This window comes from Stegodyphus dumicola, chromosome 12 (assembly GCF_044657685.1).
Source record: "Stegodyphus dumicola isolate Sdum_Otavi_A_Nest chromosome 12, ASM4465768v1".
NCBI lineage: Eukaryota > Metazoa > Arthropoda > Arachnida > Araneae > Eresidae > Stegodyphus > Stegodyphus dumicola.
This window is the reverse complement of record NC_140779.1, coordinates 81,561,489-81,585,053: the sequence shown is the minus strand read 5'-3', so window position 1 is coordinate 81,585,053 and position 23,565 is coordinate 81,561,489. Positions and strand designations below refer to the sequence as shown.

General features: G+C 32.9%; 1 protein-coding gene across 1 annotated transcript in view; it reads left to right on the top strand.

Moving 5' to 3' along the window:
* Positions 1 to 23,565, top strand: part of LOC118199978 (G1/S-specific cyclin-D3-like) — a 32,735-nt gene that overhangs the window by 465 nt on the left and 8,705 nt on the right. The window contains exons 2-3 of the mRNA XM_035371882.2: positions 7,821 to 8,036; positions 9,869 to 10,022. Of these exons, the coding sequence (XP_035227773.1) occupies positions 7,821 to 8,036; positions 9,869 to 10,022 (370 nt within the window). The remainder of the gene's footprint in view (positions 1 to 7,820; positions 8,037 to 9,868; positions 10,023 to 23,565) is intronic.

Genomic DNA, 23,565 nt, shown 5'->3' with positions numbered 1-23,565 from the left:
TTTATAATAATGCATTTTATCTATCTATATATTGATTAAGAAATTGTGGCGTTATAATTAGATAAGTTTTTTTAATAATTATTATCGTTATTATTAATAATATTTAGTAAATAATACATAAATTGTTTTTACTTAAAGTATTTGGAAAACATCCTATGCATGTGGAAATTTCGATAGTAATCTGATAAGATTTTAACAAATTTAATTGAAAGGTGATATTACTTATATTACGTTAAATTAATAAAATGCCGTTTTAAAATTTATTTTGAGTTCTTTATAGTTTTGAGTTAATAAGGGTGGAAAAAATACATAACTTTTTAGTGTGTATATATGTAAAGATTCAAATGTAAAAATTAAAATGTGATGATTTTATGAGTCGATAAAGAATTGTGCTGCGAATAAGTATGAGGAACTATGTTTCTCGCTCTTTTATGAGTTCTTTTACTCACATTCATTCGGAGTTTCATCCTCCATCGTTCCATATCTTCATCACATTTTAATTTTTATGCTTGATCTTTCAATCTGTCATTTACCTTATTCCAACTTTCAGCAGTTGCACAGAAAATGCATTTACCAATTTGACAGCTGATGAGTATTTATTTTATTAAATATGATGACAAAATAAAACATTAATTTGATGATTCAGTTAAATCTAAAGTTTACGAATTCAGATTTAATTATTTCGTACTGAACGCATTCAATCTCGCTTGTGATGAACAAAAGTGTACCAATAATGTTTTACGAATCATCTGATGAAATGGAAAACATGAGGTGCCCGTTTTTGTTACTATTTGAAGACGCTTCATATTTTCAAAAATTTAAAATATCATTACAGATTAAAATTATAATAGCCGTATACATATCGTGTATGTATGTGCTATTAAAGTCTTTCGCAATAAAATTATAAGGTATTTGTTCCTTCTTTTCCTATGCCTTCGTGGTGTATTTGGAAGCATACTCTTCGCGTATTCGAGAGTTGAAGGGTTCAAGTCCCAGCGAGGGCAGTGCACATTTATCATGTCTTCTACAAAATAATAGATAAGTATGGATTCATTAGGTAATACAATTTCGTATGGTACAAATAATAATCCTGAAAATTTTAAATATACCAGGTGTTTCTAAAGTATGGATTTCTATTTCGAGCACAGCCCATGGACTTGAATCTTTATCCTGTTTTGCTTTCGACATAATCAGAAATGATACGCATCCTACCATTTTCATACACCTGTAAAAGGTAAAATACTCAACTTCAGTCCTTTACACAAAGTTCTCTCCGAAGTTGAGACGACAGAAAAATAAGAATAGTGCACAAAAGGAAATAAAGCGTAACTGAGAAAAGGTTTAAGGGGGGCGCAATTTTAAGTTCTGTCTTCAAGTATTAAAATTCACTATCTTACCTTCGGCTAGCTGTAGGCCCAAATCAGCATTTAAATTAACAAACAAATTATATGCAAATCAAAGTTAATTTATTAGGCTAATAGGGTCACGAAACGCTATTTAACTTTTGTTCACTATAAACAACGTATCACTTTTCAAATATTCGCCACCAGATATTTTCGAGCTGTATTATTTATAATGAAATTAAATAACCAAGAATTTGCATGCAATCATGTTCCTGGTATTGTGAAAAAATGACAGTTCCTACAGCCATCAAATTTTTCATTATGTAGACCACTATCTGGGAGCCCGAATTTTTAATTTCTAATTTGTTTTATTATTTATTTAATATTTTGTAAAACTTTAATGATTTTTTTATTAATAAACTCGATGATTTGAAAGCAAGCAGTGGCAACACGGTTCGAAATAAAACATTTTTATCTCCAGTAATCGAGACTGTTGCCATTCGAAAAAATGTAAGATTTTTTTTTTGAATCTTTCACTTTTTAATAATTAAACTGGGCTCTATGAAAGCAATGTGTTGCTGCAGCTAGAAATAAAATACTTTTATCTTCTACGCACCAGCTTGTTGAAAATCAATAAAGCTAATACTTTCAAATTTAATCAGGAAAATTATTGAGTAATAAGTATTAAAATCATGAGATGTCTAATTAGAAATATTCAATATTTTTATAAAATTACACTTGCTGAACTCATTAAAAATATTGCATACTTTATTCTTTTTATGATAACTAGTTAAAGTGGCCGGACGCACGAACGGCTGGTTTCTAAAGAAATAATATAGCGAGTATACAAACATGCATGGCAACCTCTAACACTCTGTCAAGAATTCTAAAGATATATTGTTTTCAAAGATTTTGGGATTTTGCTCTTGAACTGAATTTTTTGTGGCCTAAGTGCGAAGACGGTGATATTTAATAAATAAAGTTATTACATAAATAATTAATAATAAAAAGACAAAAAAGAAATTTTTTTTGTTAGCCATCTTGCTAAAGAAAACTGAATATGCTGAGTGTGGCGTAAGTGGGAAGAAAAAGATGCTTAATAATAAAGCTTTAAAAAAAAAAAGGATAGCAAGAGTGACTGCAAGAATAGACTAGTAGACTGCGAACTCAGTGAGAGCATGAAGAAACTTAACAAACCCTTTTGGGCAACCGTTCAAATCTCAAACCTTTCAGAAATTTTTTAAACTCCCTTCATTTACAATCTGAGCAGAAAATGGAAGTATGGCACATTGTAGACACTACAAAATCCAGCGTAAGTATTCATCAAAATATGTACAATGACATGCTTTTAGCACTCTTAGTATATAAATAAATAATACTGTAGGGTCGTTATCTATTTTTCCTCATAAACTAAATTACGGTGAACTAAAAACTTACGGTGAAACTAAAAACGTATAAAATAATTCAAGTAAAAAAAATCTAAAGTAAGTAGTGCTGGATAGCACGTAATTTACGCCTAACAGGTTAACTCACAAAAACCTAACAGGCGTGATTATAATCCGAAATGGCCAAGAGATTTACTAGCGTAACAACGAAACGTGCGCTAGCTAGCGAAAACACGCTGTTAATAAACTCAGAGATTCACCTGTTTAAATGCGCACTTCACTTTAAATTTACATCCTGGCGAGAAAATGTGAGGGTAAGTTGAGAAGTTCAGTAAATATAAGGGAAACTCTACAATACAACCAGGATTATTCCCGATCTGATATAGCAACTGAATTTTCAGTTCCCATTTACAATTAACGGATCATGCGATGGCCGCCAAAGGGAGAAACGTTGATTGTCTAAGGATTTCCCTATATTTCAAATCAATTCCTCATCCTGATACTCCTCCTCTGAGCACTTATATTTAGAATCCCATTTACACATTTTTATGATCCTCTGAATGCGAGATTTCTACTTGAATGAATAACTAGGAACTTTTCTGTTGGTGGTTTTATGGTAGTTTTTTGTTTGTGACATAAATAATTAGCTCAAGTGTTTCTGTTTGTGGGGTTAAATTGATTGGCTTAAGTTTATAGTCATTATGAACGGTGTTTTGAGATAATTTTCTGATCACAAATATTTTGATTCGGGAAAATGAAAATATTTAAAGAGGGGAAAAAAAAAACAAAAAAAAAAAAAAAAAAAAAAAAAACTGAAAGCTTTCAAATTTTATATTACGCCCAAAGGGGCTTTTTAAATGTTTTGTGTGTTATCTTTATTTATTAAATATCATGTTTTTCGTGCTTAAACCATAAAATTCAATTCAATGGCAATATCACAAACTAATTAAAAAGGATCTTTAGAATTTCCGATACACAGTCTTGCGCGCTTTAGATAAAATCTCTCTCTCCCCCCTTTTTTTTTCATACAGTGTTGCCATTACTCGCTTTGAAATCGTCGAGTTCGTTAATCAAAAATTCGTTAAAGTTTTACAGAATATGAAGTAGATAATAAAACAAATTCCAAATTTAGGCTTCCAGATGCCCATGCTCGAGTGGAGAACTACGTTATTCAAAATTTGATGTCTGTAGGTACCGTTGTTCAGTTCACAGTGCGAGAAACATACATACATCCACGCAGATTCTTCATTATTTAATTTCTTTAAATATAATGCAGGGCTGTAATAGTTGGTGGCAACAATATGAAAAGCGAAACTTCGTTTATAGGGAACCAACACAAAATTCCAAAACGAAATGAATAGCCCTTCTGGGCAAATTGCCTCTTTGGGCTAATCATTTTAATAAAAACAGAGAACATTTTACTTCTTACTTTGGAGGTTCATATAGATGCTAAAAATAATTTATCATAAATAAATCATTTAACTCTTAATTAGACATCTTTATATATGTATTCGTAGTGTGAACAATTTTGTATATTATCTTTTGTTATTTTATACTAAAGATAACAAAATTCCCTGATATTTTGTTTACGTCACTTCTTAATATTTTATTTTGTCATCGTAATAGCAATAAAACTATATTGGAATCTTTGTTACTACAGATCACTGTTGCTAAAAATTGGAATCACCATTGTATATAGATATCCTTAATTACAATGAAAACTATTATTATTTCTATTCTCTTCTTGCAATAAATGCGTTGTGTAGGATACACTAATTAACTAAAAATTATATTTTAAAGCTTGGCAATTCTTCCGTCGTAAATGTTTTTTCGAAATCCTAAATTCATTCTCGTGTGGTTCTTCATTCTTCAAGAATACTTTCCATACTTTCGTGTTTTAACATTTCAGCTAAATCGCTCCAGGGAGGCCAGGGGTTGAGGAAGAAATCTGAATTACAATAAACTATCGATCACAAGCGGTATTCGAACACCTGTTGGGTTGTGATAATTGCCTCTGTATACAAACTACCCTAATTCACTAGAGCATGCGTAAAATACTTTAATCGCAATACTGTGCCAGCATATCGGTACGCTTGACTTCTTTGCTAGATCTGCTCTTTGTAAAAAAAAAAAAAAAAAAAAAAACTAATAATGATTATGGTATTGATCTAATTTATTTGTTTTTTAATAGAGTGAAAAACCACCACAGCTGTTTACTTTACTTACAGATATTTTGTTTGTCAAAAAAGAATGCCTGTTTTCCGAAGTAAAAGTTTTAAATTTTAGAATTCCATTTTAAATTCCTTTACAAATTGTTGTCATCCACAGCTTCAAAACAAAGAATAATTAAATTAAACATTTTGATATTTTCCAGTGTTTTCAAATACTAAGTTAGCTTTTTAACAGTTATTATAAGCTTTGGAAATAAAAATGCCAGAGGAGCAAAAAAAAAAAAAAAAAAAAAAAAAAAAAAAAAAAAAAAAAAAAACCAAAAATTGTGAACCCTTTTCTCAACTTCAAGCGATGGCAATTGTTACAGGTGAAGATATAGGACCAAAGCCCGGATCATCCGGATATTTTCAACAATTTACATCCCAAATATAAATGGTATAGAGAATATAAAACAGTATGGCAACGCTTAACAGTCTGTAAACGGGAACATTGATCATCTGACTGCATCCACGGTACACATCTTTTCTCTTTATCTTTTCTGATACAAGATTACCTACGGTAAATTTATGTTACGCGGATTTATTTCATGGTTTTACCATTCAGATGATGACGCAATATTTACTAAGCACTGCTTTCTAACAGCAGTCTCTCGCTTTAAAAAAATATATATAGTTCGTCATAAATAAAAATTAAAACGTGCGTTCCTTAACAAATGTAATAAATTTTTAGTTAAAAGCAAACATTTATTTAACTATCAAATCTAATTTATTACAATCAAATTTAAATTGTACTGGCATGCAAACTTTAAATCTGTTTAATTGTTAACATAAATATTTTCATGAAATCGTGTTCTAATGAGAAATCTACTACCATTTTTAACCTTGTGTATACAAAAATATAAATCGGATATGAAAGATTTACTGAAATAAGGATGTTAAAGTTTGTATTTTCTCTAGAGTTATTAAATGCTAATCAGCACCTCGTAAACAATTTTTTAAAAGTCACGTTTAAAAATCATTAATTATTTTAGATATTTAGACATTAAAAAAAAAACTTGCAAAGGTGTCTTTTCCACCAAGAATCATAATCGAGGATCTGTCTGCTGCAGTTTGTTGAAGACACTGAAAATTTCCTACTCAAATTCTGCTAATTCTTCAGGGACTGTTAAATTGAATATATTTATTAAAATGCTGTAAAAATTACTTAACAGTATTTAAAAGTTTTGTTATTCATAATCTGCTTGCAAATCAGAAATTCACCTATGGACTTTAATGGTTCTAAACTGAGGTGCGTTTGACGTACCTCAGTTTGGAATCTTTCGCTTTTAACGTGTCCAGTCTAACACAGCATCTACAATGCATAGCCCAAGAAAATCTGCATTACTATTGTGTCTTGTAAAATTGTATTTTCTTCTGAATAAAGAAAAATGTGCATTGAGGTAAAATTTTTTTGTGGACACTGTTCACATTTTTTAAATATCAAACATCTAAATATAGGTTGATAGACATGATAGCGATTGCGAATAAAATTCTTTCTTAAAAGTTTTATTCTTATCTTTCTTTTTGTACCTTCCTCATGAGAAAAATATTGCGCACAAATATACAATATACAAGTTTTTAGAAAGAGAAGACATAGAATGTATAGAAATAGAACGTATAGAGATAGAATGTATAGAAATAGAACGTATAGACATAGAAAAATGTATAGACATAGAATGAAGACATGAATAGATAGTAAGAAAATTTCTCAAAACATTTATAGAAATAAAAAAGCAAAACATTCATAGATTCCTGCCACAGCACACGCATTGATATATTTTCAAAGAATATGTTACTTGGGCATGTGTAATATCACTGCAAATGCGAATCTGTAATCATGTTTTTTAAATACTCAGGCAGAGAGTTTGTTAATTCCGATCTCTTGAAATAGAAAAATGAAACTATATGCAACTTGTCTAAAGGGTTAATTAGCATAATTTGTCAGGAATTTTCTAAAGATATGTAACTGGAATATTTTAGAATCAACTGAGTGTTCAAAAATTTTTTGTCAAAACGTTTAAGTTACTCGATTTTCGAACTATGTTCGTTTTGACATTCTATTCGTATTATTTATTTGATGTTCATGTAGCACTGGAGCTGGCGGTTTGCGACTTCTGGCTAGCTGCGAATTTCAAACAAGTTGTTAACTGCGTGGTGTTTTAAGACTGCGTTTTATTTTCTTTAATTATTTATTTTCAGGCTTCGTGATTTACCATCGGGAATCAGAATTCGAAACTGCAATTTCTATGTAACAGATCGAAATTAGATACAGTATTCGCGATAATCTTACAACAGTTATCAACCGAAGTGGGACATTCTAAATAGAGAACATTAAGAATTGAAATTAGATCTACAGAGGTGAAAATATTAAATATAAGTTCCTTAATTTCCACAGTTTGAAATGAATCATCTCAAAGCCTCCTTGTTACCTATTCGACGAGTTATGCCGACCTAGATTACCTTAGAACTCACCGGTGTGTGTTAACGCTAGTTGGGAAAATAGCTGAATGAAGTTTATTTTGCTCTTCGCTATCAATGGCTTTCCTAATGCTGAACTTGCGACATCAGTTCAGTCAAGTCTGGCTTGGGTTTATTTTTTTATAGTTCCTTCAAGCGCTCGTTTCATATTTAGGTTTTATAATTTATTATCATATAACATACATTACTTTCGGAATTCAGGTCACTTGAAATTATGACGTGGGTCATTCGGTGACCCACGGATCATAGGTTGCCGAGGCCTGGTTTAAGGTATAGCTAAAACATTAAATTTTTCTATGAATTATTTTTAATCAATGAGTTATTTTAACATGCGAAGTTAGGGCATGTAATATTTTGAAATTTTTAAAGCTATAGCATATTTAGTCACATTTCATTTGACATAGGTGTGTGAAGAGCAAGGAGCAGATGACATCGTTTTTCCCCTGGCTGCATCGTATGTGGACAGATTCCTTTCATGTGTCAGAATCAAGAAATCTCAGTTACAACTGTTGGGCGCTGTTTGCTTATTGTTGGCGTCCAAGTTACGGCAATGCAGGTCTTTAACAGTAGATGCTCTTATATATTACACAGACTATTCAGTAACAACGAGGGACATCACGGTTAGTATGCTTGTGAACTTAAAATTTATATCAATGAATTATGTATTTATGATTTCCATACATAAATTTAATGCAGTCAAATTAATAATGTCATCAGAAATGTTCGAGGTCTTAAATTTAGAGAAAAAATAGCTTTTTTGGATTTTTTTTTCTTCTATATGACTGTATGAATTTTGTGTGCAAAGAAATATAAATATTAAAATTTTCAGAAAATTTTCTCTGCAGTTATTTGGTTCTTTCAGTAGGTCCCTTCATAGCCCTACCTCAGTATATAAAAAAAAAGAAGAAGAAGAAGAGATATTTGCGTATTATCGCAACCATTTTGGCGCAATTTGGTAAATTTTAGGGGGGAAAAAAACAGTTACATTTATTGTGAAACATTATATATTATATTACATGTATATTCTACTTTTCATACATATTTATTACAAAACATTAATTAACATTAAAAACATTATTATTTAACTACATACTTATTTCAAAAGACAATCGATAATCCTAAGTTACAAACGGGTTTTTATTTTTGTTGAGGTAGAAATTTCGTAGCGATCGTTTAGAAAAAGAATTCTAAGCATCACTCTTTTAGCGATTTTGCGGTAAAATACTGTATTCCTGCAGAAATTTCACCTTGAAAAATTTTAAAATCGAGTTTAAGACGAAAATTAATCATAATTTTTCTATAAAAATCGCTAGAATTTGGAATACAACCGCAACAACTGCAACAAAAGCATACTAAAATGTCAATGTTGGAAACTGGATATTTGTCACGCGCGTGGTTGCTCGAACAATTGTTAACAGCATGGTTATCAGAGTTGTGTGTATTCTGAAGCTTTGGCAATTTTTACTAAGGTGGTTGCAATAATACGTAAGTACCAAAAACATTTATATGATTCTAACCGTCGAAAGAATGCCATATCACATAGAGTTTAACTATTTATACAAACTATAGATATAATAAAACAGCTTTCAGTAACCTGAACAGAACTGAATGTGCAGTCCATATCTGTGCTCGATTTTTCTTTGGCAGCAAAAATTTAAATAATTAATATTCGTATAAAATAATAAATGTGTTATACACTGCTTATAATTAGCATCGCTTACTCTTGACTTACATTGCTCCGTAATTCCTAAACAGCATTACGTTTAATTCATTTTAACGTACTTAATGAATTTATTTTTTAAATTCCTGACTTGTCGTGTGAGCGATTTTGGCAATTTAGAAATAATACGTACATTTAACTATACTGCTGAAGTAAAACGTTTATGTAAAGCCTTGAATGCCCCCTTTCCCCATTTTAATGCATTAGTTGATTTGTTTGTGGCAAGGAATATGAGAAATGTTTCTCATAAATTATTTTCCAAATTGGTTCATATTAATATTACTCTCTCAGAAAACTTTCGAAATTCCTATGTAGCCAGAATATCTCACCAGAAATATCGGCCATTATTACTTCATCTATATGTTATTAATTATAAACAAAGAGTTGTAAAATCATGAAACAGCAAGAACCTTACAAGTGCCCAAATTATATAGTGGAATGCAGAGCAGCTCTATGTTTCTCTTCTGTCCTCTCGGGCAGATGCTTTGCCAAGTCATGGCTTAATACTTGGTTATCTTAGTTTAATTAAACACCTACATCAATTCATACTGATGAAGTTCAACAGAAATATTCTAAAATGGCTCTGTTCAGGTAAGCTCTCTTTTGCCAAAAATTGTGGGTTTCTTTATGATAAATAACAATAAGAATTTTCACCTAGCTTTTTTTAAAATTTCTCTAATAGCTTTTTCTCTTTTTTTTTTTTTTTTTTTTTTTTGTCTTCTCCAAATTTAGACATGGGAATTATTGGTGCTGAACAGCTTGAAATGGGACATGGCTTCAGTCACTGCCAGTGATTTTGTTGATCCACTACTGTCTAGGTTAGATGTCGAGAGAGAAGATCTGGTCAGGAGGCATTCCCATACTTTCATCGCACTTTGTGCAACAGGTCAATTTCGTTTCTACTTTTATTAAAAATATTTTTGCTCTAGTGAAATACTAAATCATATACAGCCAGAGTATCGCTTTTTTTTTTTTTTTTGGTTTGTTCCATCAAGTTTTAACACAAATTAAAAAAATCATGTAAGCATGTGGAGGTATTATACATATATATTACAAAATGAGCAAATGAGCAAAATAATGGAAAAAAAAAAGGAAACCGAAAAAATTTATTTAATAAAATTAAATTTAACATGCAGTAAAATAGTTGCATAAGCAGACAAAGTAATGTTGTAAAATCCAGGTAAATTTTAAAATCCCTTATTTTTTTTTGGGGGGGGGAGATGAAATTATACAAATCTATTTTTTGATAAAGATAATTTTAAAAATCAATTAATAAAATGAATACATTCCTATATTGCAATTGAACTTCCCCACATTCTGCATGAAAATGGCATATTTGTTTCCTTCAAAGATTCTGATAAAATTAAAAGCACTGAAAAATCGCTTAAGTATTATCCATTTAATGCTGTGACTTTCATATCAAATTATTTTTTAAATTTGTCGAATTCTGATAAGCAGACAAATAAATATCCACAGATCTGAATTCCTTTTAAAATTTATAAGATAAAAATAATTTGTACTCAAAAACAATGCTTGATATTTCTATAGTTTTGCTAGGATTCGAGAGACAATAGATTTAAGTTTTCAAGAGTACTTAAAGGAATGTAATTTTATATTGGAATAACATGAACCCATCGCAGATATTTTGAATGATGCCGTAAGCAGGCTGTACTATCTCTTCACAGATGCCTTGTGTTTGAATATAGCTGGCTAGCTTTTACCTCTATAAGTATGCTAAACAACTCTTCACGACCATTAACAGCGTGTGCACCCGAAATGTTTCAAGTGGACCCACAGCTGCATGCAATGTTTAAAACTCCAATCTCAGCGTTCCCGACACCGTGTGCAGTATTGTGACTAAATGCATCTGCTTGATAAAATGTGATGTCATTTTTTTCACTGTGACTATCACCTGGTCTGTCCTTCAGGGGGGTTTTATGCACCCTGTTGTGGATTGAACAATAAGGCACGCGCGGCGCTGGGGCCACAGTGAAAGATAAACACAATACCGCCGTGCAGAGGCTTTTGGTATATCGAGTTTCGCGGGTTAAACTAATCCAGCGCGCCAAAAATGATGAATGAAAATAAGCAGTTACTTATCTTAAGCAGTGCAAAAGCTGGAGCCTTATCCGTTCTGCCAATACATTATAGTGCATAATTTGGGACAAAACAGTGCTCTTTATATATATATATATATATATATATATTCAAAGCTATTCAGCTTTTAAATGAACTTATAATGGCATTAGTGGTTAAGATTATATATAAACTACGTTTAGTTAGTATTAAACAGTTATTACCATAGCATTGTCATCTCTGTTAATTTCAAAACTGCATTGAAAATACCAGAGCAATATATCCTTTTAAGTTTTTAGAATCATTTTTATACAATGATTTTCTGATTTAGTTTGAATTTCCTTTTTAATTACGGCTCCAGTTACTACCTGTGAGTGGATATATTAAAACTCACTCATCTTGTTACTTTGAAAGGTTAATGCAGCAATTTGCATGCATTATTTAAAAATGCTGTTACAAAAATACAGCAGTTTTATTAAATTTAATATGATGTTTGTTATCTGAAATTTTTCATTATAGGCTATGGAATTTTTTTTACTCTGAATTAATAATGGCGTTCAAAACATAAATCACTGGCAATTAATGCATCAGTAGAATTGTATAATATGACCAAGGTGTAATGATAAGTTGCGTAATGATTAATTAATACACTAGTTTTAAGGGTGTTAACATATGCAGGTGAGAGTATAGAGAAAATAGAAATAGATAACAATTTTTTAAGTACTTTTAGCCTTAACAAATTTAAAATTTTGTGCGTTTTAATACAAGTCATCTGTGAAATGTCTACAAGACAATTAAATGCGGGCTAAAAAAGTTAAATGACTTTTTCCACCCGTTTTATATGAGATGTGTAATCTACAGTAAATATGCTACTCGTTGCATGATAATTAAAATGGGGGAAATCAGAGCAGAAATAAATGAACCCAAAATTGTTTAAAAGGATAAGAAGAGTAACTCATTTAATAAAAAACAATTTATTTCTTGCAAATATCTAATTTAGTAAGCAAGACTGTTCAACAGTCGCCCCGCCTCCCATTATTTTCTTTCACTATATATTTCTCTTTTTGTTGTGCAAAGCTGATCCCTCCTCCTTCTCGGCTGGATGCACCGTTATCAGCACTAAAACCGTTAAGGCGGCAGCTTAATGAAACTGAAAAGTGACCATGAACCCGACGGACGGTGCCACCAAGGGCATCTGTTTGTCAAAATTAAAAGTTCTCCCACAAGGGGTGGTAGAACGAAGAAGCCATCGCCTTCCGTTCCAATTAAATTGTTCTTTGTCCTCCACTCTCGCTGCATCTTCGTTAGGCAGAATCTACCAATTTCCCAAAGAAGATGAGACCAAGCGTGCAATCTCACCTGTTTGGGGACTCCCTCGTCTGGTGTAGCTTCTTTTAGTTTTTTTCATCACCTGCTCTCGCTTGCTGAATTTCCGCTACACGCCATAAGATTACGTGTTGAAGCCGCTAAGATGGGAAGCTGAAAGAAATCAAAAATCAAAACACGCACCTGCATTTAAATAATTAGGTTTAATTGATGCGCTTAGTGCGTCAACGGGTTGGCTGAATGGTGAATTGGTCTTGAGCTCTTTACCTAGAAACGAATCGGATGCGTCCATGACTAGTTTACTGCGTAAACGTAAGCTGTTAATCAAGTAATCTTTTAATCTCAGGAGATGTCGTCCATAAAATACGCCATTTAATCGCTAAAGCGTCATCCTTCTCGCCAATTACTACTGAGACTGCAAGGGAATTAAAAGGTCTTGCTATGATCAGGGCTGGCTCAACCATTAAGCAAAATAGGCACCTGCTTAGGGCATCAAGGAAAGGGGCACCAGAAAAGATCATATGAATTCAAAGTGTGCACTACAAAATATTTCCATTTATTTTACCACGGAATGATGCAACTAAACAAAGATCGAGAAAGAAGAAAAAAAGGTAAATGTATGTCGGGGGGGGAGGGTGCAAAAGTATTGTAAGTGCTTTAAAAGTCTTAATCCAGTCCTGGTTATGGTATACAACATATATATATATATATATATATATATATATGTATATTTCATTATTCTATGGAGCTTCTTGCGCTGAAATATTAGTGAAAGCAGCATAGCTTGTTTATCCTTGCAATGCTTGAAAATGTATGTTCCACTTATGGGCGATTTAAAAGAGTACGGACACGGGGCGAATACGAATCTAGCTTTTGTCATAACGCAAAAATTTCATTACTTTTTGAAGACCATTTTGTTTAATAACAGTTATTTCTTCCATTTAAATTATAAAGTATTTTCTCCCCCTTTTACGCATGCTTTCGTGGCGTAACAGTAGCAGACTCGGTTCGTATTCGAGAGGTCTACACCCGAAGCTGTGTCCGGGATTAAAAATTGTCCAGGAATGCTTGTCTGTCCTTCCAAATGAGAGTGATTTGCTGTCTAATTAAACAGTTTCACCACTTAATACATTAATTACGGTAGAAAGAATATTTTTCGATAGCGAACAACATTTGCAACATCGAGACATTTGTTTTCATTATCAGAAGGAGGTCATTGCAGGTGTCGAATGTAAAGGAACTTTCAAACTTGAAAGTGAATCCTAAATATTCATTTTTATCTATGAACACATAAAACCCATCAAAGAGTTTCTTTAAAAAAAATTAATGATAAAATATGAAAGACACAAGAATAACAGACATTCACATCATCTTCAGAGTAGACATGCTTTTGCAAAAAGTTTTAATAACTTGGACATTTTGCTATCTTTTCTGTATGATTCCCTTTATTCCTCCATATCAGCTTTTATCTGTCATTCAAACTTCGATAACGTATATGTAATAGGCTTTCGAATCACTAAAATTAATTTTTTATGAACTGTCCTAGACATGACATTCACAGGAAATTTTCGAGCAAAGGGAGTTAGATTGGAGACAAATAGGAATATAAGACTTTATTTTAAAGGAGTTAATTAGAGAAGAATACGTTTATATCTACAAAAATAAAAATTATTTTTTAAAGGTTTTATTTTAATTTTTAGAGAAAAAAAAATATTTTTTGTAATACGTGTAGTAAAGAAGGAGGAAATCAAATAAAATTGAATAATGTCTTCTAATGAAATAATTCAGTTAACTTTCTTATAGTAATTTTTAAGAGTAATTTAATTACAACGAGAAGTTACATTGCTATAGCTAATATGTTTTCCTTTAGTCAGAGGGAGCAGAGCTAAATTTAATGAATTCTAACCTTGTAGTAATATTTTCTGAACACTTATCTCTGATTAATTTACTTTCAAATGTAATTACGTGGCACTCAGTCTAAATATGGTATCGCTAAATAACACACTTCGATAACAAAACTATAGAGTTAACATTCTGTTTCAAGCAAGAGATATTGAAAAATCCCTTATGGCTTTGCTGCAAATCAAACCGAGAACTTCCAGCTCCTACTAGGATGTATTTACCACTACACCACAAGGACGCGTAATGGAGTTATCATATCTAACGGTGCATGATGTTAGGAAAATATTTCCGGAGAAGCGAGCTTCTCCTCCTACCATTGGAGGGTTCCTAGCCGAAATACTTTCGCTGGAACCGATGTTACATCTAGCTATGCAGAGCATATTCAGTTGAGATGAAAAGCTTTCCATTTAAATCTTTGTTCCTCTTGGGTTTTTCTCAGGGAACTGGTTTTTGTGTATTATAAAGTATTTTCTCCCCCTTTTACGCATCACATATCCCAAAAGCGAAAATTCTCGGAAATGTTTCTTTCGACACGGTGTTGATGGTAAGAGTAGCTATGATACGGGTTTTAGACCAAAGACCAAGGCGTTTTGGTTGCGGAATACCTTTGCAAATTAATTGCAATTACCTCCACACCTTCGTTAAGAAAATGAATTAAATAAGAGTGAGTATTCGCTAAAGGGAAAGGAAAGAAAATCATTAGTTCCCTTGTTAAGCCTGTTTAAGTTGAGAGGTCCCTAGGACAAGAGCAGTGACAGTCTGCGGTTTACCTCATGAAAGGGGCAATTAAACCCCCGCTGAGCCACGGGAGCAGAAGTCGAAAAGTTAAGTTTAATTTTTAACATTTCTCTCATTTAAGAAACGACAAGGGATTGGATTGGATTGGATTATTCGATTATGGCAAAGCACACGAGGGCTATCTGCCTAAAGGGAGGGATGCCATCGTGGAGGGCTTTCTAAGGGGAACTAGCTCGTATACACGTTAAACATGGGGAAAACCACGAAAACGCCCATGCAGACAGTCCGTTCGCGGGATTCGAACCTCGGACCGAACTACCAGTGTTCAGCGTCTTTACCGCTCGGCCGCTGGTGGGCGAAACGACAGGGGAAAGAAGATAAAATCACTTGACCAGATAAAGGTAACGAGAGTTATCGTGTAATATTACTATGTGTGACTATAAAATCATCAGTTTTTTTGGGGGGGGTTAAAAATCATGCAAAATCAACTGTGCCTTTGCCGGAAGTCGAAATGGGAACTTTCTGTTACCAACTGAATGTGCTGGCCCCTACATCATAACGATGCTTTGTAAGAATGTCTTTAAATTCTCTATAAAATTATTTATATATATTACATAACAAAAAAATTAGCGCTAAGCAAAAAATAATATTTGAAACTCCTAGAAGATAGTACTTAGTTTGGAATTACATTTCAGGGAAATATTGTTAAAGAATACTTTATAATTTTTGGCCTTAATAGCATTTATTCCAGAATTGGAAACAGACAATTTTTTATTTTTTTTTAGTGGAAGGATAACAGAAATCTCGAATAATTGCCTATTAATTTTCGCCTAAATAATTAGTAATTACTCAAACTTTCTTTCATGGCCGTTTCCATTAATTCAGAAAGTTTTATTATCCTGAACAGCAAAAATACGCCTATCACTATATTTTCGACCCTATAATTCTAGTTTTTAAATAGTTTTTCAATAAATTTCGGAATTATTCGAGTCAATAAATAGCTGAATTAAAAAGTAACCAAAACACGAATCTTCTTAAATTGCTTATGATTTTGTTTGTTAAAAATAGGATTAAAATGGGTATTATTTCATGGAAGTTTCCGCTAAGAAGGGAAATGATAGTAGTCCCTCTAATAAATAAAAATTCACCCCCAGTTCTACATACTCTAGATCTAGAAAGATACGCAGATAAGCTTTTCATTTTGATATCTTTATCGCCAGCAACCGGATTTAACTACCTTCTTTAAAACATAACTTGATAAAAGTTTGCCTTTTTATTGCTGACATCATTCCGATGCTTTTCCGAATGTCTCTATTGAGGATTTCTCCCCTCCCGACAGAAGGAATGGAAGGGGGCATGTTTCAGTTGCGCAAACTTTTCGCTTTCTTCCGCAGCTTGCAGGACACCAAGTCGCGTGCCGCTCTCGTGGTCCTTTGTTTCCATCATTGACCAGAATAGGCCCCCCGGCGGCAGATGTTCCCGGGGACGGAGAAATTTTCCAAGGTTCCGCACCTGGACCCCAGAATGTATATAAATGTCTCGGTTGACGAACCGCGAGTCAATGAGGTAGGGATAGAGAGAGACGTATCGTCATTTGTATTGTCCCCGGGAAACTTTGGGGTCATTATATAGATCTGTAGTCCCCCCTTCCACATGCCCCTCTCACTAACCAGGTGAGAGAGGACTGGTGTGAGAGTGGAGTCTGAAATTGCATTGATATTCGAGGCATTGACGCATCGCCATTTTTAATTGTTGTCATGGCCTTGTTGTTTCTTGGGAACTTGGACGAAAGGGTCATGGGCGGACAAGCTTGTGAAAATAAACTATCCTGGGGTAGTTCATAATAAACTAAGCGTAAAAATGAAAATTTTATACTAAATCTATTTTTATAATCCTTCTTATCTCACAATGCTTATTGGAATGATTTCGTTTTAATGTATTTTTATTTTAACAAATAACAATAAATGACTTTAATTAATAAACAGAAGTAAATACCGTATTCATTCTCATATTTCTTATCGTCGCGTACTCGTTTTAGTGTTTTCAGCATATATTTTAGAAACTTTTGATTTATAATAACACTATAAAATGTATCCGTAAGTAATAAAAGATATATTATATATAATTATAAAATATTATTAAAATTGATAATTTAATACATAATGCAGAATTTAAAATACATAATAATATTAATTTGTTTTTATATATTTAAAACAAGTATTTTTTACTACGCTAAGTTTATCATTTAAGCCGTCTTTTCAGTTATACTATAACCTCATATTTTTCTCCTCCCAGTTTTCAAGCGGTAAAAATGGTGGGAAAAGGGGAGAAATATGCGAGGAGGAAAAATACACGATACATCAATGTTTAGTACACTATAAACAGACCTATACTTAAATTAAAGTGCCCAAACTGGAATGTCATATTTTATCTCTTGGTTCAATCATGCAGTATTATTTCAAACAAATTCTCTTCCTAGCAATAATATCACATCAAGCCAATTAAAAGCGGGCGAATGTAAAAAGAATTACGGTTTATCAGGTATAATATAAAGGAGAAAAACATCAAGTGAGTGTACTGTATTTTATTGACCGTTCAAATGATATATGAAAAATAATATGATATAACGATAACACCACATGAGTTACTAAAATTAGAAAAGTTTTGTTTTCATTTGCTGATTGAAAGTCAGCACAGTAAAGTAATTTTAGCGGCCTGACACTCAAATCTGAGGATAAATAATCTTTAGATTACGTATTCAATATTAATTTAACACTTTTATTTCATAAAGAAATATGCAAGTTGAATTTTCTTAAAAAGCAAGTTAAATATTTTTGTAGAATGCAGATGGAAACTATATGTTAAGCATTTACAGTCGTTAGAGTCATTAGTTAGCAGGAACTGGGAATTCTATAAATTTTTGCTCTTAGAAACGTTGCTTTTCTTTAAAAATCTGCTTGGTTAGTTTTGAAAACTACGCTATGTATACGGTAATAACTATTACTTTTTATTTTTATTATTAAATAAAAAATATGATATGGACACCACATGACTTCCTTGTATGGCCTATTAAGCTATACGCATTTTTTGCTGCATTTCATTTAAACTTATTTCCTCGATTTTCTTTAGAGATCTATTTCTCATTCAATTAATTCAGTTCTCTCTTCGCGGCAAAGTAAAAACACATAAAAAGCACCTTCATAAAAAATTGTAAAATACAGAAAAACATAAAACAGTTAAAACAAGTTAAAAGAAACAATTTTTACTATTAAAATTAGAGTTTCTACTCAAAAACAAGCAATTCGGCCAACGGGTAAAAAGGTAGAATGTTTATCATGTAGATCAGAACTGACTGGACAAATACGGTCGAGAACTTGTAAAATCTTATTTTTTAATACAAATGGTTCTCATCACCACGTGCTGGAAGTAAGAGTGTTCTCCAGAAAACAGATCATGACGGCAGAGAAAACATACTTTTCAAATGTCAAAATTCATTAAAATCCTGCATTTTTTCGTTAAATCTGCTTAGTAGATCTGAAAACGTGTGGTAAAACTAAAAATTAAATGACACACAGATACTTCCAGAAAGATGGAACGATATCACATACATCTCGAGAGTTGAAGGTCAAGAATAGAGGACTTTTAATATAACCGTAATTGCCAAACATATGTGGTTTTCATGTCGCTTCATCCTACACTTCTTTTTACAATGCTTTCTTGAGGAAACAGTTTTCACTAAATAACCCCGGATACTGACAGTCTTATAGCAAAATATTGTGTTTGCCGGTCCGCGAAATATCCAGGTATCTGTCCAAAAATTGTGCCAATGGGTTCGAATTATTAAAATTACCGATCCGCGAGAACGTACCCGAAATATTTTACCGGTCCTTGGAGTAAATCCAGTTGAGAAACACTGTTGTAGATAATATTAAACACAATGAATAGTGTGTCGAATCATTAAAAACAAGGAGCACCGCGTCAACATGTAGCTGAAGATTATTTACAAGGTATAATGTGATGCAAATGTATTCGACATCGAGATAAGTTTTCAGATGCCTTTGCAATTTCTCTTCAATCATTCAATTTGTAACAAGAACTTCTTAAATGATGCATCCTGTATTTCATGTTAATGTATTACCATTGATGAAGAATGGGATGCATTATTCTAAACGTTGTTAATGGTAATTATTTTCTATATTTCTATAATTTTTCTTCTTTTGACTTCGAGATTTTCCGTCTTATCACTCTGCATAAAATATTCAAGCTTTATCTCATTAAGCGCTTTTCTTCTGTGTAAATGTCGATATGCTTCCGAACAGGATATCGATATTATTTTGGCAGAACCTTCGAAGGCAGGTCATGTATTGAAAGTTGGATTTCTATTCAATTTACTGTTAAGTGAATAGGAGTTCCACATCCTTTCATTCTCCCTTCCTTCCTACCCCCCCCCCTTATACTGCTCTGCTGTTCCCTGTAACTTCAATTGATCAGCGAGGACTTTTAAAAGAAGTATGGTGGGGCGGAGAGGGGGAAGAAGAAGTAACACGTGCCATTCGCGTGGGGTCATCATATTATCCAGGTGTCAGTAGTTTTTTTTTTTTTTTTTTTAAGAAAAAACGGGCCAAGTTTTTACCGCAGAATTCTACCTGGGCTCGTGTGCAGATGTGAGTTGCTGCACCCTTAGTTTTGTTAAAATTCTTCTGCTGCTCTCTTTCGAAACTAGATTTTGGCCTCTCAGCTTTTTGCAAATATGTTTTTAGCTGGCGGAGCTGAAAGCTTTGTATTAAACAAACAATTTGATTGCCTTCTTTTTTCCTTCTTTCTTTTGATGATAACATGGCATATATACAGTTACATAACGTCTGCTGGAATATTAAACCAGCAGCCATATTGACTGTTCCTATTGAACAAAAACTGTCGAATTGCATAAGGCAATATGCCGTTTGACAGCTTCTACTATGATAAATGCAATGCTATAACGGGTCAAGTTATTTACTTCTATGGACGTTTTCATTGTTAATTAAATGTGATTCTTAAAAATTTTTTAATAATATAGAACTAAATACTAACATAATAAATTGACCACCAAGCGATTATTTAGTGCATTATTGATATGCAAATGCGGAAGTAAAACACTTTAGCATCAGAAGATAAACATTAAATCAAATGCAAGCATGAATTTTCGCATTAAATGAAACACTGTACAGTCAAATTATAGCATTAATATGCTGTATTAATATACGTTCTCACATTTGTAACAAGCAAAGAAAGAATGCAATAATTATGTAAATTACGTAATTATGTCTTGAGCCACAACATCTCATATTATATATATATAATGTTACAATATATGTTATTTGATATATCTTCTGATGCTAGGTATGCAGAAACGCGAGACAATATCACCTAGTTTCTTGGTAGAATGATAGTGTCTCCGTCTCCCGTTAACTATCAACAATTAAATAACGAATACCAAATATTCTTGCCAGAAACAATTTAAATATTGTTACGGATTTTGTATTTAGCTAGCTATTTTTAGTAGAACTGTAATTAAAATTGTTTTATTTCCCCAAGTAATGCTGCACGTGACGAGTTTTAGAGAAAGCTACGCCGTAAAAGTAAAAATACTGCAGCATGCGCATTTAATAAATAGATATCTCGTAATTGTACTCTTTTGCTTTCCAGAAGCCTTTGAGAAAATAGATTTTACCAGAATGTTCTCGTGCATGATTAAAAAGCTTATAAAAGCCAGAGAAAAACATCTCAGTTCAGTTGTTTACTTAGTTCTTGTTGTTGATTGTAGCGAATTCTCTGGGTTTGAATTGTGTTCTATTTAACGTTTTAGTAGTTTAAAATATAACTACTGTGTGATATTGTGCGAATGTTTGTGAAGAAAAATTTCAGCATTTTGTTTTTTTATTTCTGGTTATAAGAATAAATTTTATTGACTTTTTATCGGACTTGCGCATTCAATTTATTACGAGCCCGTACGCACGCAACAATATGTTGTTTTGAAAAGAACCCACAGTTAAAGTTATAACTTTCATTAATATTAATGCTTAGGGACTGAGAACGTTAAAATAGGAAATAAGGTAAGATGTTATTGTGATTAATTCTTCTGATCAGAATATAAGTTTAGGTCATATTCACGGATTCATTGTGTCCAAGAGGAAAAGAGTTGCACTTGTCGCAGAGCAAGGCTTTTGGGCAAGACGTGACAGTATGATTCTGAGCAGGTCCACTCTAATTTCGATAGAGAATCTGTCGAACGGACCCGAGTGTCTACCCCTCTTGTATGTGGTCAAAATCCTGCCCATTCATTCGCTGCAATCCCTCATCCCCTTCATCAATAACCCTATTAACTGAATTTTTTCTTTTTCACCTTCTTTTAGAAAAGTCATTTATTGAGAAAGGAACATAACGTTATGGAGTTTTCCTATATCTGATATTTATTTATTTATACAGGGTGATTCAGACATAAATGTAGAGGGCAATAAGCAGATTTTCTAATGGAATGTGAGTGCCGAAATGGAGTGTTGTAATGACACAGAGCACTGTTGAACGGCAGGATGGATCAGCTACTCAAAGGAGGTACACAGAACGATTTTCGAATAAATCCTTTGAACAGTTGATACGTTTCTTTCCCCAGCTCTATAGATGAAACGCATATCGACGAATTCTGTAGTCGTGTAGAGATGCATATCGCTCGAAATTCGCAAGGAACATAGCGATTTACGCCAGCAGAACGCTTTTACCTCTCGCTCAACAGCGCTCTATACCACTTCAAAGCGGCATTTCTGTTCACATTCCATTCCAAAATCTGCATATATACGTGTACGTGAAAGCACTATATGCCTCTGTATTGCGAAAGATGGTGCATATGGCGTTATAAGATATTTCTTCCGCTTTCTTAGCATACCTTCGTGGTGTAGTGGTCTGCATGCTGGACGCGTACTCCAGAGGCCCGAGGTTCAATTCCCGGCGAAGGCGTTGCTCAGTTTTCATGATTCATGCTTCCAACAAAATCCTAATGTCTTTACAGTGGCGCCCGAACTAAAAGGGTGGTGCATGATGAATCTCCACACCAAGGAATTCACGATTGAGTCCCCTAAAAACCCAGTCGCTCTTTTAAAGGGGGAGTATAACGTATTTCTCCCGCCTTCTTAGCATGCATTCGTGGTGTGGCGGTCTGTACGCTGGGCGCGTATTCCAGAGGTCCGTGGTTCGATTCCCGGCGAAGGCATTTGCTCATTTTTCATCTTTGCTGCTAGGGGGAAAAAAAAATCCTAATGTTTCTACAGGGTAATGGTCAACCGCAATGCCTAATGGCGCTTCAGTGTATTCTTTCACCCTTAAAGCTTGTTCCATTAGTTTTGAAACACTTTATCTATAAATTAATAACATTTTACCGATATATTAAGTAAATTTAACATCAGATTTCCAGGTCTATTGCAATTCGGCAATCCTTCGGAGGAAATCGAACCAAAAATCATTTAGTTTGTATCAAATATTGGTGCTTAAAATCTCGACTTAGTATCCTTATACTGTTCTTCAGGAACCTTGCTGAACTTGTACTAATGGATTGTCACTCAGAAATAATGATTACTAACCCGCATTGTGAAGTGTTCTTTGCTTGTTTGCATAAAGAGGAATGGAATGGCCTGTACTAGGGGACTTGAAATTTTATCGACTCACGGAATCCTTAAAATTATTTTTTGAAAGTTTTTTTCAAGAACCCCATCTCGCCCTTAAAAAATACAGTATATCTTAATTTAATATATTTAAAGTAGATCAGTATGTTATAGATACTTTATGTAAAGACAATTAAAGAGTACTGGATTTTTTATTAAAAGATGTTAACAAAAAATTCATAGGATTGCGTTTGCTTTTTTTATACAAACTGTCGAATTCTAGCTCTCTCTATTGATATACGTTGTACCGAATGGCATTTAATGTTTATAGCCGTGTGAGAAATTTCAAGGTATTCTGCAAGAATCTACAACCAACATTTGGGAGCTGCTCTTGCTTAAATTTAGATTTAAACGTCAAGTCTGTTGATAAGTTGCTCCTTTTTCTTTCAGTGGCAAACATTCTGCATTATCGTAGTACTCGAACGGATTTTTTATGTAATCACGCTTCTTTTTTTTTTCCTTCTGCGAAATATTCGCTTATAGTTTCCTTCAACTGAAAATGGGGCTTCAATGAGTAATTTTTAACACCATCATCTAAATTCAATTTATTTTCCATAGGAAAACGGTTTTAGTTTTGCAAGGCATTGCACGTCCTTCTCTTTGACATAATATGACCACATGTTAAGTCAAAATGAACGAGTATGTCATTGCTAATATTTCACAAGGGACATTATTACCCCTTTTGTCTCAAATACT